Consider the following 17,021-nt stretch of genomic DNA (forward strand, 5'->3'; position numbering starts at 1 on the left):
CTCACACCGTCACAAACACTAAAGTGACTTACACACAACATTCCATTGAGCTATGCATGCGGTAAACAAGTTCAAACAGAACATGTTTACTTAGAATACTACAATAACTAAAAAGATCAAAAGAAAAAAAAAATTGTAAATGGTATATGCTAACAGATTTCATTATTTAATCCTAAGACTAAATGTTTCCACATTTCAATATTTGTTACGTCTTCTATTTCTCTAAATTGGTACCACTTAAAATTATTTTTGGTCACAGTTTGCTATATCAGGATGTATCACCATATTTAGCTTTTCTAAAAATCAGCCACAATTTATTTAGAAAAATGCTGAATTTCAAATATTGAATCCCGACAAAAATTAATAATAAAAAAATTTTTATCTAATCTGTTACATGATAGTACGACCTCAGGTTTGCATACCTGTCATGTTCCTTGTCTACCAGGTGGTAACGTGCTCTGAACGCCACAAGGTGAGCGTAATAGGCAGGTGCAGGAATGGAGACCGAGCGGGTGCAGCGTACGTAGGTGTGGCACAGCTGGTATGTGAGTACCTGTAGCTCGTCTGAAGTGAAGTGGTTGTCGTCCCACAACACATGATAGTGAGAAGGCCTGCTAGTACCCTGTGAGTGCAAAAATGAGAAAAAGGTTGATGCAAGGAAGTTAATAGAAACAACGTTAACACACAGCATGATAGTACAGAACGCACTATATTTTATTTTGTGTATAGATTCACCTTGCAGAGCTCCCTGTTATTTGAAAAAAATTATAATTTTAGAAGTAGAAACGTGCAAAATCGCAAGTTAAAACTGAACTGTGCAGGGAAAACTTTTCTTTACTCTCTTTGCCACCTAGGAAACAGAGTCTGCATTTAAGTAAAGTAACAAGGGATCAAAAAAAAATGTATAAGGATGCACTTTTCAAAACCCTCTCATGTTAGTACCTGAATACCAGCATGGCTGCAAAGATAAAAGTCAAATTCTGATGGATGAGTGATTTTTGTGTCGACTGTGGTGCCAGCAGGAATGTTCCCACTCTTTCCAACCTATAACAAACAGAACCAAAGCAAAATTAACCTAGAAATATAATATTAAGAAAACCAATACATACGATTTAAGATTATTGAAATAACTGACCCTCTCGTTCCGGTCCATACAGAAAAGCCTGGTATGGTGTCTCTTCTGGACTACTACAAAAGTGATGCCGGGCTGGTAGTCCTTCTCTAGCTTTATACAGGCCTCCCGGATTGCCAGTAACTCATGTTGGAGAACCTTGAGGAAAATTAAGAGCTAATACGTGACTACAAAACAGAAAAGACTCAAAGGAAATGATCCAATATAGGTTAATAATTTACCTGATTAAATTGACCTTCTGAAATGCCATCTCTGTAGTAGATGATACGTGTGGGTTTGAAACGGGTTGACTTGTAGAACTGGATCAGCAATTCTCTCACCATTGTGGCTAAGTCCTGAATGATGTCTTGGCGGTGCTGCTGAACTCGCACTGTGGCGCAGTACCGGCTTGGGTGGGCATCCATGCTGCCGACCACCTAAACCAAACAGGAGTTTATTTAGCTGAAGGTTAAATTTTGTATAAACATCAGAATCTTGGTAAATTATTGATTACACAGTAGTTGCATGTTTGCTCAAATGTAACATCAATACAATGATAACTAAAACTTATGGCAGGCACCAAATTTTTTTTTTTTATTTAAACATGTGTAGTTATGGGTATAGTGACATTTTCAGGAAAAGATATATATTGTTCACTTTTTATTTTATTATTATTATTATTATTATTTTTTTTAACTGTTCAGTTGTTCCTTTTGGTTTTCTGAAAGTTCTGATGCAGAGACATGATATTTAAAAAAAAAAAAAAATTAAATGTCATCACTCCAAGCCATCATGGACTCATCCTATAATCACACGCACATCACATTTCCCTTACGAAACAATTATTCAGATAGTGATAATCTCTCGATCAACTGAGAATTAGAAATATGTTATAAAGTTGAGACATAAGATTTTGGCAGAGATAAGTAGACTCACTAATCAGTTAGTTAATCAGTTTCGACTTACTGCAGCAATGGATGGTTTCTTTCCATCTCCTGCTGGAGGATGAGTCACATCTGCACCCAGGAAAATTACAGGCTGCTGGAAAACCAATGGCCTGTGGGGAGAGGCATCAAAGCTTTATTTCAGATAAAAAGCTACTTCAAAATTTAACAATCAACACATAAAACTAGAATTCCCTTTTAAGATCGAAACTGTGCTTACCTTCCTTGTGGAAGCAGAATGTTGTTGACTCCACCCAGCTTAACATTGATCTTCAGACAGAGGTTAGACAGTGTCTGTGGTGTGGTTTTCTGGACATTTTTCACCTGGACACACTGAGTGGCCATTCCTAAAACTGTGTCCCCGACACGCTTTACCTCCGCTTTAAGGACATGAAACAAAGATGGCCGATTACAAAAATGTGGACATACAATAACAATCAGTGCGAGAGATAAAAATAAAACAATGGAGCATAAACATTAACTGTAGAGTCTGACATACCATAGACAGGGGTCTTCCCTGGAAGAATGACCACGACCAGCTGCAGGCCTTGGTAAGTGTACTTAAGGTGTTTGAACATGGGTTCCACGCTGTCAGCTCCCTGAGCATACTTACAGAAGCAGGGCTGGCCTTGAATGGGCATGCCTGCATCACGGGAAATCTTGCGCAGTTGTTCTGTAAATGCTCTACAAAAAAACCCCAGAGAATCAAACATAATAAAGACATTTATACCTATGTTCAATAGCCAAACAGATTCATACAACATACAAGCACCCCCTATGTGTACCTTAGTGAATTCGTCTAGACACTTTAATACAATAATGTGTTTAAAAAATATTTATGAAATTTGTTAGTAAAAACTTTAAACTTTAAAATGTTATTCCTAATGTCCCTGAACATTCGGTCCCGCTGTAGATTCCTGCGAATTTTAAGATAATCCACATCTTGCTGTTCCAAACAAGAACCCGCGGATTTTCTGAGCCGCGAATTATCGGGGGTTGACTGAATATGCAAATGGGGACTTACTTTAATAAGAGCTCGGTGCATTGCCTTTGTGGAGCAAAGCAGGCGATGGCCCAAACCTTGATCTCTATCCCAGTATGGAACTGCTTGTTTCTCATATCCCATACACCTTGGATTGGGGTCGCTATTGCCTTGTTCTGATAATAGAAAATAACATTATTTGATGGTCTACTTGTGCATCACTTTTTACAACAATTGCACAAATGAATTACAAAAAAACGTTTGTACCCGTCCTCCATAGAGAATCGATGGTGCCTGGAGGACTCTGCCATTTACTTCAGTCATCTCGTCTCTTACCATAACCCCAAACTCGCGCACGTAAGGATCACTATTAAAGTTGGCACTTCTCATCTGTAATATATATACACACAACCAAACAAAGCTTTAAACATACACATTAAAGCAGTTCACCAACTACACAGCAGAATCAGAGTACTGACCAATTTGCTGATTTCATCCTGGCGGTCAGGAGCTGACCGGGCTGTGGCACGAATCATAGTGGAGGTCTGATTGTCTGTCAGTTTTTTGATGCATCGCTGTCCAGCCACTATGTTACAAACCTAGGACAAACCAAGATAAAGTCAGGGGGGGAAAAAGACCTACGACTTAGTGCAATTCGGCCTTATGAAAAGTACAATATACTTTGACTGACCTCAAGAGGAAGATAAGTGTGCTTTTGCTCCTGTCCGACTTGTAAACATGGAAGATGAGGATATCGAAGTATCAGTTTGTATTTATCTTTGAAGTACTGTGCCACAGTGCATTCAATGGTTTGCCCATTCTCCTGCTGTAGGGGAAACCTGTGGCAGAGCACGGAAAAGGTACTTACTGTCAAAGGCAAGGAGATAATGAATTTGAGGTCACGGGGCCTGAGTTAGGTTTGACTTCATTTTTGCAAGCACATATGGGAACATCTGTTCATACATTTTCGTCGGTCTTAACTAAGGCTGGGCGATATGGCAAAAAAATTATCTTGTTTCTTTTTTTTCTTTTCCCCTCACCAGTATGTTTAACCGAATCACGTTTTTGATTTTTTTGTGTTTAACTAGTCAACTTAAAACATAACCACAACAACATGACTGAAATAACATTCTTTTTATTAATAATTGTAAAAATATTTTTACAATTTAATATATAAATGATCACCCAGCCCCACAGTCAACAGCCTTTCACTAAGCATTAATACACTGCAGGCTGCATGTTGTCAAACTACATTCTCTCTGAAAACGAAGTGCACTAGAGAACCAGGTTGACAAAACCCTGCTTAAAACCTTTTCATTTCCAATGAAATTGGCTGAATACCACATATGTAGAAAACACCCTCATACAACTTAAACTAGTTGTATCTAGTAATCTAGGGGAAATGCACTACCTGCTGCTACTTTTTTAACTAAATGGGACACGGATTGAATTCCTGAAGATTTCAAAGGCCCCTTCGTGGTGTTTTATTTTCCTTTTAAATAATAATCCAACCCCAAGCATCAATGTTAATAAGCAGGCTATTCAAAAAAGAGCTCTTACGTCTGATGACTGGCTGGTCTCCTGGTTACATTACAAACTCTGTATTTCCTCTTCATCTGCCCGCAGTGTGTGATCTCTACTTTTAGACCTGCAGGAGAGCAAATAGCAGAATAAGTTAAAAGTGCAAAAAATAAAAATTTAAAATTTAAATAAAAATTAAGAAAAAGATTTATTTACCCTTTATTTCCTTCGTGAACTTGACTCTTTGGGAATCTGTTAAGGGCTTCTGTTGTTCATCGATGCTTTTAAAATCCAAAACCTCACACATAAACTCAATTACTGGTTGGGCCTTGTAGAATGCTGTAGCTGAAACTAAAGAAAAAAATAATAATTATAAAAAAGTGAACGAATTCTCACATGTACAAGTGTACATTTGCGAAAAGAAAATCTATTAAAACATGCTGAATGGCCATACCATCAATGTTAAGCATCATTTTCCAAAGAGACGGGCGAACAGACTGGTGGAAGCCAAACCAGACTTCCCTTCCTCCACCAAGAGGGTTGGAGCAGCCTTCGGATGGTGTGAAGAATGAGCGGCCAACAGGTGTGTACCTGGGGTGAAAACAACCAGTGTGTGTTTACATTAATTACTGCGCACTTCAGTGAGTGTATCTGAATAAAAACCAAGATGAACTTCTCTATCAGGTTGGTAAACGTGTGATGGGAAAAAAAAAATGTATACAAAGCATAATGGTGAACTGAATAATCTTATTACTAGGTCAAAACCCTGGGAACATTTTTTTTTCTTAAAATGTTTGTTTATTGTTAGGTAATGCCATGTGGGCATGATGAGATATAGCATTTTACAGATTTTGATTACAGCAGAGCTCAGTGCTTTTTCTTGAACTGCAACAAAGAGTTCGATATGATGTAAGATATAGTCTGGTAAATTGCAAAAATAATCAGATTATGATAGTGCATATCAATGCGCATTTAGAACAATCATGCAGTTAATAGCGAGACAACCATATCCAGAGCTTCTTCAACAAACACCTTGGTAGTTGTTAAGAGTTAGAAAATAATTAGATAACCAAACAGTGCCCTCTAGTGGGGACTGTTGGAGACACACTAAGAGCAAGAGCTAGTTAGAATTACAAACTACAAATATGCACATAAAAGGTCTAATCAAACAATGCATGATATGAATCATATAAATTAGGAGTAATAGAGGTTAAACATATAATACACGTTGAGAAACCGAGAAGTCTGTGAGACTGTGAGAAGTCTGATTTAATTCCTCGGTGGGGAATAGCTGGAATGTTAACAAGAAACAAGATCTTCAAATATCTGATTTTATCCTTGGAGATAAAAAAAAAATATATATATATCAGCTGACCTCATGGAGGGCAAATGTCTCATGACCACATCTAGAGCTTGAATGGTCTCAAAAGGGATGCCTGGCAGCCGTCCAGACAGTGCTTCATGAAGGGCTTGCAGACTAACGCAAGAAACCCACTTTATGGCCACTTTAAAGCTCCTGTCTTTCCCTTCTCCAGGAATAGTCACCTCGAGCTCCACCTATTACAAAAAAACAAACAAACAAAAAAAAACCCTTACATTTCTTATAAATGTTTATATGTGCAGTAAGATTGATTTTATTACACATTAATTTCACAATAAACAAATTAAAAAACATTATGATTCCACCAGAAGCAAAAAACTATTCAGTAAATCAGTACCTGTACATGATCCACTCACCTTGTCTCTCCCTATAGGTAGGGGCATTGCCGTGTATAAATTCTTCCTCCCATCATAAACAGGCTTTCGGTCACCAAAGATCTGTGTTTTAAAGTGCTGGACCATGTGCTCGACAATTTCACTGGAAAACAAACAGTGTGTTTGGATACAAATCTCATTGTCCAACACTGAGGTGTTTTTTGCATGAGCTCTGAGTTACCGGTTGACCCTGCGAGGGCACTTCTCAGGTTTGATGTCAATGTCGTAATGGTACACCTCCAGTTTGGGAATCTCCATCTCAAAGAAGTTGGCCTGCAGTTTGATTGTCCTACCCATGGTGCCAAAGTCTGGCCTCTGGGGTGGTTTGAATACATATTCTTGAGGTGGTGGAGGTGACACAGGAGCTGCAGGAGTGAACAAATTAAATTCACGAGCTGTATAGTCACAAGTATTAATGCATTATAATGCCAAAGAGCGTTATATAATGCATTGATTGACAGTTAAGAACCCTTTAGTTGAACAATAAAAAACAAAATTAAAAATCAAGACCAGAAACAGATCACACACCAAACGTGATAAAAGATAATCCTCAAAGCACATTAAGTGCATTTCAAGCATTTATAATATAAATGTAATATATGCAGAAAATGTTTTTGATAAACCCGTAGTGAAGTCTGTGCTGCTTAACAGACCCCTAAAAACAGACCACTCTTACAGATGTCAAGTGCAAAAATCGAAGACACATTCTACGTCAAACTGAATTTCATCCAACGTGCTTATGCTCTGAAGGCATTTACAAGAGACATTGAGCAGAACTGTGCGAGTGTGTATGTGTATTTATTGCAGACTTTAATGTAAAACAACAAGTCTAAAAACATAACTGTGTGTGTTTTTACAGTAGCAATTGCAAAACAGGTAAAAAAATATCCTAAATCGGTTTAATTACAGAAAGCTTCAGTAAACTACGTCACACACATCTTTCCTTGCTAAACAGCATTTTGTCCCGTCCCCCCCAAATAAAAATATAAAAAGAAATAGACAGAGAAAGAGCCTGTAAGCTTGTTGTTATTACTACAAATTCACTGGGTCATATTATGGGTCTGTGCCATAAAACATTGGTTTATACTAGATGTTCAACAGGTGCTAGAGGTTTTTTGGAGTGGTGAAGGAGGTGGTGGTGGTGTCCTCAACCCACTTTATCAATTCCAGAACAACACACGTTAGGAAGATAGCCACATACGGCTATCAAACTGGAGCCTTAGCCTGATCGGTGCTGCAGACTTTCCCCAACTCCTTATCTAAATGCCACAGAAACAGCATGAATGTCGAGCAATCAACCCCACCTATACCACATCCAACATGCTCTCATACAAACTCACCAGAACTCACTCAACTCAAGATTGTGGAAAGATATAAAGGGTAAGGTTTGGTTAAGGCTTGTGCCATTTTTTTTTTACCTCTTTATTCATATGATATAAAATCCAGTGATATATTCCTCATGTGTTCACATTACATTTGTGGCATTTATTCAGAGCGACACAAAATGATCACATGTATGCAACTGTGCAGTTGAGGGTTAAGGGCCTTGCGCAAGGTCCCAGAAGTTAAAGCTTGGTAGTGCTGAAAGTTGAACTCACAACCTTCTGATCAGAAGTTCAACATCTTACCACACACTACTATGAGCTACCAAGCAGCAAGACGGCTTGGAATACATCAATGAAAAACAAAGCCGTGCAGATTGGGCCGAGGATTGTGCATTTATTATCTGCTCCAGTTTCAAATTTAATCTCTCGTCTGTCCAGCGTTCAAATAAGCTACAATGCAACAAAACAAATCCACAAAATAAGAAGGGGGAAAAGGATATAATTCCTTCCTACACAGTTTTAGGCTGATGGTATCCTCAGTCTGAGTGTTGATGTATTCATTGATAGAGACTTCAAAGCACTTTTGTAAGTCACTCTGGATGCCATAAATGCACATACCAATCTGACTTGGCACACGCCAATGTATAATGTTTCTATTGCATGCTTTATACATGCGCACACTTCTGTTCAGATATACAGATAGATCCAGTACATCATTAATCCCAAAGGGAAATTGTACCCTGACAACAAAGGACCCTGTGTAGAAGAATCAATGTATGCACATTAAACTATAATAACAAGGTAAAAACAGTGCAAATTAACACCACTGTTTCTACATACATGATTGTATATACAGGCGGGAACTTCGGTAGATGCACATAAGACGAGAGCGAGAAGGTTTCTTGCATTTGCACCATAACTGCATCATAACTCATGCACTTCTTTTGTTTTCCTAATGTGTATTTTACGTCACGGGCTACTTGGAGAATTCTGAGAGTATTGAACTCATTGTACGGTGAAACAGTGTGTTTCCAGTACACATGACAATTAACTCTTGTATCTTGAATCTCCATTATACAGTGTGAGGTCTCAGACTAATAAATCCAGGCCAAGTGTTTAAAGACAAGTGTTCAGCTGGGGACTAAAGGTAATCTCCTGGAAGACTCTTAAGATGCTCAAGACACTTAGGTAAGGTACGTGCAGGAAGCAGGGGCTCTTAAACCACATCAGCAGTCTTTTCTGGCCTCATAAACATCCTTCCTGTCCTGACTTCAATACATCCATAATATAGGGATTAATTTTGTCCTACTTATAATGATCACTTACGATAAGTTCATCGTTAAGACGGTAATAGATAATGAAATGATACTGGGTAATAAAAGAGAGGAAACACTAATCCTAATGAAACTACTGCTGTTGATCCTTTGGAAAGATTTTAACCAACCAAGCAAAAGTCCTAGTGAGTTTTCTTAATATGTGACTCGTTTGGTCGCCCATGCTAATAAACCTGAAAACTAGCAAGCAAGTTTGCAAGCTAGCTGCTTAGCATGGTCCACTTGAAAGACTTGCTAGCTTGCTAACAATAACAGATCCGAGCCCGGTACCATACAAACCATAAATGACACCGAATTAACTGGTTATCGGTGGATTTCACATTATTCTCCGTTGAGCGGTCACTGGGTGAACATCATCACCAGCCCAGTTAGTGGTTACTGAGACGCCAGTTAGCATAACACATTTCTAAACTAGCAGTTTAGCTAGCTGTTAGCCGTTACTCACCGCTCACTGCTCCGCTCGCTGCTCCGCTCGAGTACATCTTTTTCTCTCTCTCGCTTTCCGGACTAACTTTACCGGCTACAGAGTCCTGGCCTTCTTTAGTCTTCTTCTTTTTTATTATTTTACGAAGAAAAAAAAAACAACGCTTCAAGACGAGAGTTCAATCAAACACCGAGCCCGCGAGAGAGAACCCCACTCCCATCCCCCGTCACTAACACGAGCCGCTGTGTGCTCGACAAATCTGGAGCCAGCCATTTCCTACCCGTATTCAGGCACAAACCCCGCCTTTGTCGTCGGTTTGGGTTTCAAAGATGGCCGCCGTGGTGGTGCGACCGCGCTAACAGCGGCGCCATTTTGGTAAGGTTGATTTGCTGAAGTGGGTTCGAGATAGAGTGCTGGACACAATTCACAAACCTTGTTACTCCAGTAAATGTTACTCCAGTAAAAGTAGAAGTGTCCCTTTAAACTTTACTTCAGTAAAAAGCTAAAATATTTGCTCAAGTATCCAAAGTACTATGATTTATTATGGCTTTAATGTTCCTGTTATCAGTTATGTCACAAGTCTCTTTGCTTAATCAATTCAGTTTATGATAAAAAAAAGACTCTTAATGTTACTCTTAGCACACCAATCTATTAATAGAATGATAATTATTCAGCCACTGATTGATATCTATTAAAATGATCATAAGCCAAAAACCTTCATTTAACTTAAAAAAAGAAAAAATGTCTAAAAAAAAGGCAACGGTGTTGAGGAAAATTAGAGTCAGGAGTTTCTTCCATCATTAATTACTCTCAAAATGTTCTGCTTGCTGTTGAACTGTATGTTGGTGATAAGTAGATACCATCAATCAAAACCAGTTCAAATCAGTTTGCGTTGTGCTTGACCAGTTTTTATCCGCTCATAAATACAAAGATTTTAAAATGTAGTCGAGTGAAAAATACGATATTTGACTTTGAAATGTAGTGAAATTAAAGTAAAAGTCTCCCCAAATGAAAACATTTCAGTAAAGTACAGCTACATGAAAAAGCTAATTGAAAATCGCATTTACTTCTTTACTGCCCCCTAGTGGTTGGGACTACAGTGCAGAGTGAACAGTTCACTGAACATCACACCTCAACAGTAATAAACTATACTGAATGAGTAAGATTATGATGGGTGTCTTTTTGACTCTGGTTCCTTATATCATCTCAAGAGTTTTTCATTGTCACTTGTTGCTTCTGGCTCACTCATAAGGGATAAACTTTTGGACATAACTGGCTCTCAATTATAGTTATGCTGTTAAAGCTTGTTTTGCCGAAGTCCTTACTTGCACCCAGATCATACTGCACAGTTTACTTAACTATAAGGAAGTGCGTGTAGTTCTAGAGCTCAGTGGATATGATGTTGGGCTTGTGATTAAAAGGTCATCATTTTAAATCCCAGCACTACTGAATTGCCACTGCTGGCCCCTTAAATGCTCAGCTGTATAACTGTAATAACTGGGTGCCTGCTTAATGTCATAAATGTAAATAAGAAGTCCTAATAGTACACGCTTCTCTCCCTTTCTTCATCTCGACAGCCTACATCCTAACAACCTACCTCTGGATGGATATGCATTTCTCATTTGTTTCTTTCTCTATTTCTTTTTTTTTTTTCTTCTTCTTCTTCTTCTTCTTCTTCTTCTTCTTCTTTTTCTTTTTCTTATTATTTTCTTATATTCTATTTTCTTATTTTTTCTTCTTCTTATTTATTTATTTTTTATTTGCCAAAGTGGCATAATAGTGATTTGGTGAAGTGGGATGCTTGGATACTGTGGTCCCCCACTCTCACACGTTTACTCAGGTCTGTTGATGGTGGTGTTGTGGGCATATTTTATCCCTGAGATCTCTCATGTCTGTGTTGTCGTCTGGTTCCTCCTTTAGGTTTGCTGCCATAGCTAGTTTTGCTCAAGTCCTTACTTGCATTCTGATCATACTGTAAGGACACTGTACTATAAGTATACCTAATAATCCATGTATCTCTCTCTCTCTCTCTCTCTCTCTCTCTCTCTCTCTCTCTCTCTCTCTCTCTCTCTCTCTCTCTCTCTATCTGCCAAGTTAAACATGCTCCTGAGGTACCAGTCATCCTTTTTAGTTCTTCTTCACCTTATTCATCCTGACACTATACCGCTTGATGGAGCTCTCTTCCATTTGAAGACCACTTTATGTAGATGGGGATGGTTCTACATGAAGTTACTATGTAAGGTTTAACTCAAGAACCATGAACATTTATTTGGACTGTTATTAATATAAACATTGAACATGAACAGTTTTTTAATCAAGTGACCATCAGTGAAGAGGTAATCATCTCAACAATGATGGAACTATAATTGAAATAATTTGGTTTCACCCAGATGAGTCTGGTTCCTCTCAAGGTTTCTTCTCATACCATGTAAGGGTGTTTTTCCTTGCCACTGTCACCACTGGTTTGTTTACCAGGGAACAATTTATAGGCACTAATTTATTAATTAAAAAGGAATTTTTGTAATCTTTTTATCTCTGTAAAGTCCACTTTATGTCCACTGGTAAAAGTGTCATATAAATAACACTGAATTGAATAAACACTAAAATGAACACTGAAATGAACTAAATTAAGACAGTGAGCAATTCATAATACATTGATTTGGGGATCGCGTTTACTTGGCAAATTGATCCTAATAGATTAGAAAACATAATGGAGGTGGGTTATTCTGAACCAATCCCAATACAGGAGGCTGGTTACAGCCGGCCAATCGGTGCAGGAGGTGGGGATTAGTCGGTATACGGGTGGGAAAACCGACTCATCTGACGTCATACAATCATACCCGTTCCTAAAAATTAAAGCCATAGTCAAAACTCTTTAAAACACATGCTAATGCATAAAAAACACAGACTAGTCAAGTAAAGAGTACTCAGTGAACTCACCATGTTTTACCTTCAGGAAAAATCAGGTTTTAAATGATTTATTCCCGACCCTATGATTAGAAGCCTGTAGTCTGAACAAATAAAATAAAATAAAATAAAATTTTATTTGTCAATTTTTTTTTTTTTATTTGAACACAGCTGCAACACGGTGCAAAATAAAATAATGACACAATACAATATTGAAACAAATGTTTTTTTTCCCCCCCTTTAAGAGTAATTTTTTCTTTTTTCATTAATTGTTAAATTTCTATTTTTTTATTTATTTACTTTATTTATTTTTTTGGTACTGTATTATTCTGGTTTTAGTTTGTATTCTTTTGATGCCCACCAAATCATTTGTATTTGTATGTTAGCAGTTATAGAAACTAGACATTTCATTGTTTAACGCGACATAATTATATTAATTAATCACTCACATTCAGGACATATATATTAATTATTATTTAATGTTAATATGAGTCTGCTATTGAGAGCTATTTTTATCCCCACCACAAGGTGGTACTATTTCACTGTTAGTAAGTCTTATGATCCAGGCATCTCATACAAAGCAGAGGATTTAGTATATTGTTTTATATTTGCAGAATTGATATATTTGAGTTTGATTTTAGAGCCTTAAATGACAGCGAATAAACCTTTTTATATTGCATTTGACAAAATGTCATGTCGGTTCTAGCAAAGCAAGAATAATATCCACTAGACTGATATATAGATATGGCAAAGACTACATGGCGCTTTTTAAAAAAGACTTAAAATGTTGTTTTTTTATTTATTTATTTTTTTGGGGTTGCAATATATATTTTATTGGAAAACCTCACGCAAGCGTTTATCGAGAATTTACTTAAGAGCCATGAGATTTTAAGCTGTTCCTTTACTGCATTGGTGCACAAATAAAGTAAAAAAAAAAAAAAAAAAAGTGCATTGTTTATTAAACAATGTATACTTAAAAGTCTCCTTTTTAAGTTGGAAAATGGTCCATTTTCAGGATTACAGAGTTGTGGCTGGTGTGTGTGCGCGTCTTGGCCATTGGAGCTGGATTGTGGATCCTCCCTGCAGTGCGTAACAGTGCAGTTGAGGATTTAACCAAGTCTTTGCGCCGGGATTTAGAGCAGTCTTCAAGAGAACGCCGACGCCTGCACTTATACACACTCACACACGCGGGTACACACACTCAGAGACACACACACACACACACACTCACACACTCACGCACGCGCGGATACACACACGCAGACACAAACACACATACACACACACACACACACACACGTCCACGATGGCAGTGTAAACTTCAGGTCTGTAGAGAGTCAGGATACGGCGCTATGACTGGAGTATTCGACAGAAGGATTCCTAGTTTCAAGCCTACAGATTTCCAGAACGCGTTTCAGCTCTCCGCCGCCATGCATCACCCGTCTCAGGAATCTCCCACTCTTCCCGAGTCTACATCCACGGATTCGGGTTACTACAGCCCCGCCGGAGGGGTTCACCACGGCTACTGTTCACCCAACTCCAGCTCGTATGGGAAACCTCTGAATAGCTACCCGTACCAGTACCACGGAACCAATGGAGCTGCTGCTGGAAACTATTCCGCAAAATCTTACCCTGATTATGGCTCTTACCCGACTTCTGCTTACCATCATCAATATCCTGGAACCTACAGCAGAGTGCAATCACAGCCCAGCCCGCCAGGTAACACCTACCCAAATGTATATATATATATATATATATATATATATATATATATATATATCATTTTTATTTGAAAATTAATTCGATTTATTTTAAAGCAGTTTGGTGCAAAATCCTTATCCAAATCGACCGCAAAAAAAAAAAAAATGCTTACCAACGCGTCAGATTTAGCAAAATGGAAAATTTGTGCAATTCATTTTCCAAAATGTAGGATTCCAAAATTTTAATCGACTCTTTTTTATAACAACCGCCCTCCATTTTTTTTGCTCCTTTTTTTCCCTAAGAAAAATAAAAAACATTAAAAACCATGCCGAAATGATTTTTTTTCCTTCCCGACTTATTATTCATGTCTGTTTTCTTTTTTATTATTATTGTAGAGAAAGAGACTGTCGAGCCAGAAATAAGAATGGTCAATGGAAAACCGAAGAAAGTCCGCAAACCGCGCACAATTTACTCCAGTTTCCAGCTGGCGGCTTTGCAGAGGCGCTTTCAGAACACGCAGTACCTCGCGCTGCCGGAGAGAGCCGAGCTCGCCGCGTCCCTGGGGCTCACACAAACCCAGGTCTGCTCACTGCTCATCACCCACAATTATCAACATTAAATGAAATATTAAATAATATGCATATTAGACTGATTTTTACTTTTGCCGGACCTTCATACTAGTCTTCCTCTATTATCATTGTCTGTCTTTTTGCTTAATCGCGTCTCCCTTTTTGTGCATTTCGCAGGTGAAAATCTGGTTCCAGAACAAAAGATCTAAACTGAAGAAAATCATGAAGAACGGGGATCTGCCTCCACCGGAGCACAGCCCCAGTTCCAGTGACCCGATGGCGTGTAACTCTCCTCAGTCTCCAGCTGTGTGGGACTCACAGGCTCCTTCCAGACCTCACCACCAAGCCCAAAATATCAACACAGCCACCTCCTCGTTTTTGGAAAACACCGGCTCTTGGTTTTCCTCTGCCGGCCCTGTGAATTCTCATCTCCAGGCGCCCAATTCATTACAGCACTCTCTGGCTCTCGGATCAGGAACGTTGTACTGAAATGTGTGTTAATACTCGGTTGTATCGGACTGATGTTTTTAAAAAAAAATTCCCCTTTTTCTGAAGAATATGCAATGTACTGAATTGACAGTCGCAGAAAAAAAAACCCGAAGGTGTATAATGTGTAAATGTGTGCATGTAATTTATTTGCATTTGGAAGACTTATTAAATGTTTTTCATGGACTACAGAAACCACACATTCTCAATGGTGCCTTAAATTGAAACCTCAACGCTTTTGTCATACATGGACGTGCCATATAAGAGCAACGTACAATAAATATAGGAATTACTTGTTTTTTTTGGCTTTAAATGTACTCTTTGAGTCTTTTCTATTTCTGCACTACTGATTAAATAGGCCATTTATGATAAAAAACAACAACTCAACCCTCGTCCAATAGGTCTTTCGCCAAAAACATTTGACTGATGGAGCTTTTTTTTGAAGCACTTTTTCTGAATTGATGGTATTTATTTGCTGAAAGGATAGGAGATCTCGGACTTCTAACGAGCACACGATTTAAGTTGCATTACAAACGACAGAGCCCTGATCACATAAATTATATTAATGATGCAGTAGACCAATGCCAGATCGAGGAAGTCGAGACGCCCAAGGATGCAATTATTTATTTTAAGTTTGAGCATTTTCCTTCCTGCGCCAAGTTCTTAACACAATCCGGTATTTATGTTTTTTTTTATTTTAATTTTTATTTTTTTTGTAGGTTATGTTAGTGGAGCATATTATTTGTAATATGTATTATTATTATTATTATTATTATTATTATTATTATTATTATTATTATTATTATTATTATTTTCATTATTATTATTATTATTATTATTACCAGTATGAGACTTTAATTAGCGGTACAAAAGACTTTAGTTAATGTTGTTGACTAATTATAGCTAATAATTAAATGCAGCTAATTCTTATTCGATTTAATTACCCATAATAGCTCATTTAGTAATTCGAAAATTCAAGTATTTTTTCTAACAATAAGTTTAGAGAATAAATAATGTAGATATTTAAGATATTATATATGGATATCCTTGGTGATTCAGACATTTCAGGATTCACTAATAATAATAATAATAATAATAATAATAATAATAATAATAATAATAATAATAATAATAATAATAATAACAGCAAAAAAAAAAAAAAGGCATATATCCTCCTGTTTATTTTTTTTTTACAATATATAAAAGACACTGCTTGTGAGGACTGGGCCTTTTTCGGCTACAACTCCAAGATCTCACAGATCTTCTTCTCAAAATCTCGGATTTGAACGTTTTCGATAACACAAGTAAACCAAACAAAAATAATCTAAACCTCTGATAATTCTCAGGCCTGCGTTTGTTATTCGATTATACTGCACAAAAACCAGTCTCCCATAATCTTGAGATATACATATTATACAATAAATCTCAGTCATTTTGGGAAGATACACTTGTATGCTCGTCTCGTCACATCCTTCAAATCTCGCTCACACACACACACACACACACACACACACACACACACACACACACACACACACACACACACACACTAGCAATATTACTTCACCATTACTACTACCATCATTACTAAATACTGTATCCAGTGTAATAATCTATCATAATAAAAATATTAAATAAATAATTCCTGGTGTGTACGATTTACAAGTCAAACTGGGTACTAGGATTATAATGTTTATTCCTGATTATACTCAAAAGCATTTAAACACACACACACACACACACACACACACACACACACACACACACACACACACACACACACACACACACACACACACACACACACATACACACACACTCGCACAAACACACTTACTTTCTATGCCATTATATCGAGAGCCTTGTTAAATTCCAACTGACCATTTTCCACTCAGCGAATCCCTCCGCAAATGGTGTATGAATAATGACAGTTAGCTTCAACTGTATAACGCTCAACAATAA

The 17,021-nt window shown here is 37.6% G+C and overlaps 2 protein-coding genes across 2 annotated transcripts in view; one reads left to right on the plus strand and one right to left on the minus strand.

Moving 5' to 3' along the window:
- ago2 (argonaute RISC catalytic component 2) overlaps positions 1 to 9,680 on the minus strand; it is an 18,182-nt gene extending 8,502 nt beyond the window's left edge. Inside the window, exons 1-18 of the mRNA XM_083523584.1 lie at positions 9,418 to 9,680; positions 6,495 to 6,678; positions 6,296 to 6,416; positions 5,934 to 6,115; positions 5,013 to 5,149; positions 4,775 to 4,909; positions 4,598 to 4,685; positions 3,729 to 3,876; positions 3,517 to 3,636; positions 3,305 to 3,427; positions 3,080 to 3,213; positions 2,555 to 2,739; positions 2,276 to 2,435; positions 2,078 to 2,168; positions 1,354 to 1,548; positions 1,136 to 1,270; positions 943 to 1,044; positions 423 to 622 (exon numbers count right to left, since the gene is read on the minus strand). Coding sequence (XP_083379710.1) covers positions 423 to 622; positions 943 to 1,044; positions 1,136 to 1,270; positions 1,354 to 1,548; positions 2,078 to 2,168; positions 2,276 to 2,435; positions 2,555 to 2,739; positions 3,080 to 3,213; positions 3,305 to 3,427; positions 3,517 to 3,636; positions 3,729 to 3,876; positions 4,598 to 4,685; positions 4,775 to 4,909; positions 5,013 to 5,149; positions 5,934 to 6,115; positions 6,296 to 6,416; positions 6,495 to 6,678; positions 9,418 to 9,454 — 2,477 coding nt within the window. The 5' untranslated portion in view covers positions 9,455 to 9,680. The remainder of the gene's footprint in view (positions 1 to 422; positions 623 to 942; positions 1,045 to 1,135; positions 1,271 to 1,353; positions 1,549 to 2,077; positions 2,169 to 2,275; positions 2,436 to 2,554; positions 2,740 to 3,079; positions 3,214 to 3,304; positions 3,428 to 3,516; positions 3,637 to 3,728; positions 3,877 to 4,597; positions 4,686 to 4,774; positions 4,910 to 5,012; positions 5,150 to 5,933; positions 6,116 to 6,295; positions 6,417 to 6,494; positions 6,679 to 9,417) is intronic.
- Positions 9,681 to 13,415: 3,735 nt separating this feature from the next.
- Positions 13,416 to 15,257, plus strand: dlx5a (distal-less homeobox 5a). Its single transcript, XM_083523296.1, has 3 exons — positions 13,416 to 14,022; positions 14,400 to 14,584; positions 14,751 to 15,257. Exons 1-3 carry the CDS (start codon positions 13,656 to 13,658, stop codon positions 15,060 to 15,062), a joined length of 864 nt encoding a protein of 287 aa, XP_083379422.1. The 5' UTR covers positions 13,416 to 13,655; the 3' UTR covers positions 15,063 to 15,257.
- The last annotated feature ends 1,764 nt before the right edge of the window (positions 15,258 to 17,021 follow it).

This window comes from Silurus aristotelis (genome assembly GCF_946808225.1).
Source record: "Silurus aristotelis genome assembly, chromosome: 21".
Classification (NCBI taxonomy): Eukaryota; Metazoa; Chordata; class Actinopteri; order Siluriformes; family Siluridae; genus Silurus; species Silurus aristotelis.

Coding starts and splice junctions, on each gene's coding strand:
- dlx5a (XM_083523296.1), top strand. CDS start 13,656: ATGACTGGAGTATTCGACAGAAGGATTCCTAGTTTCAAGCCTACAGAT. Junction 14,023..14,399: donor ATCACAGCCCAGCCCGCCAG/GTAACACCTACC, acceptor TTATTATTGTAG/AGAAAGAGACTGTCGAGCCA. Junction 14,585..14,750: donor TGGGGCTCACACAAACCCAG/GTCTGCTCACTG, acceptor TGCATTTCGCAG/GTGAAAATCTGGTTCCAGAA.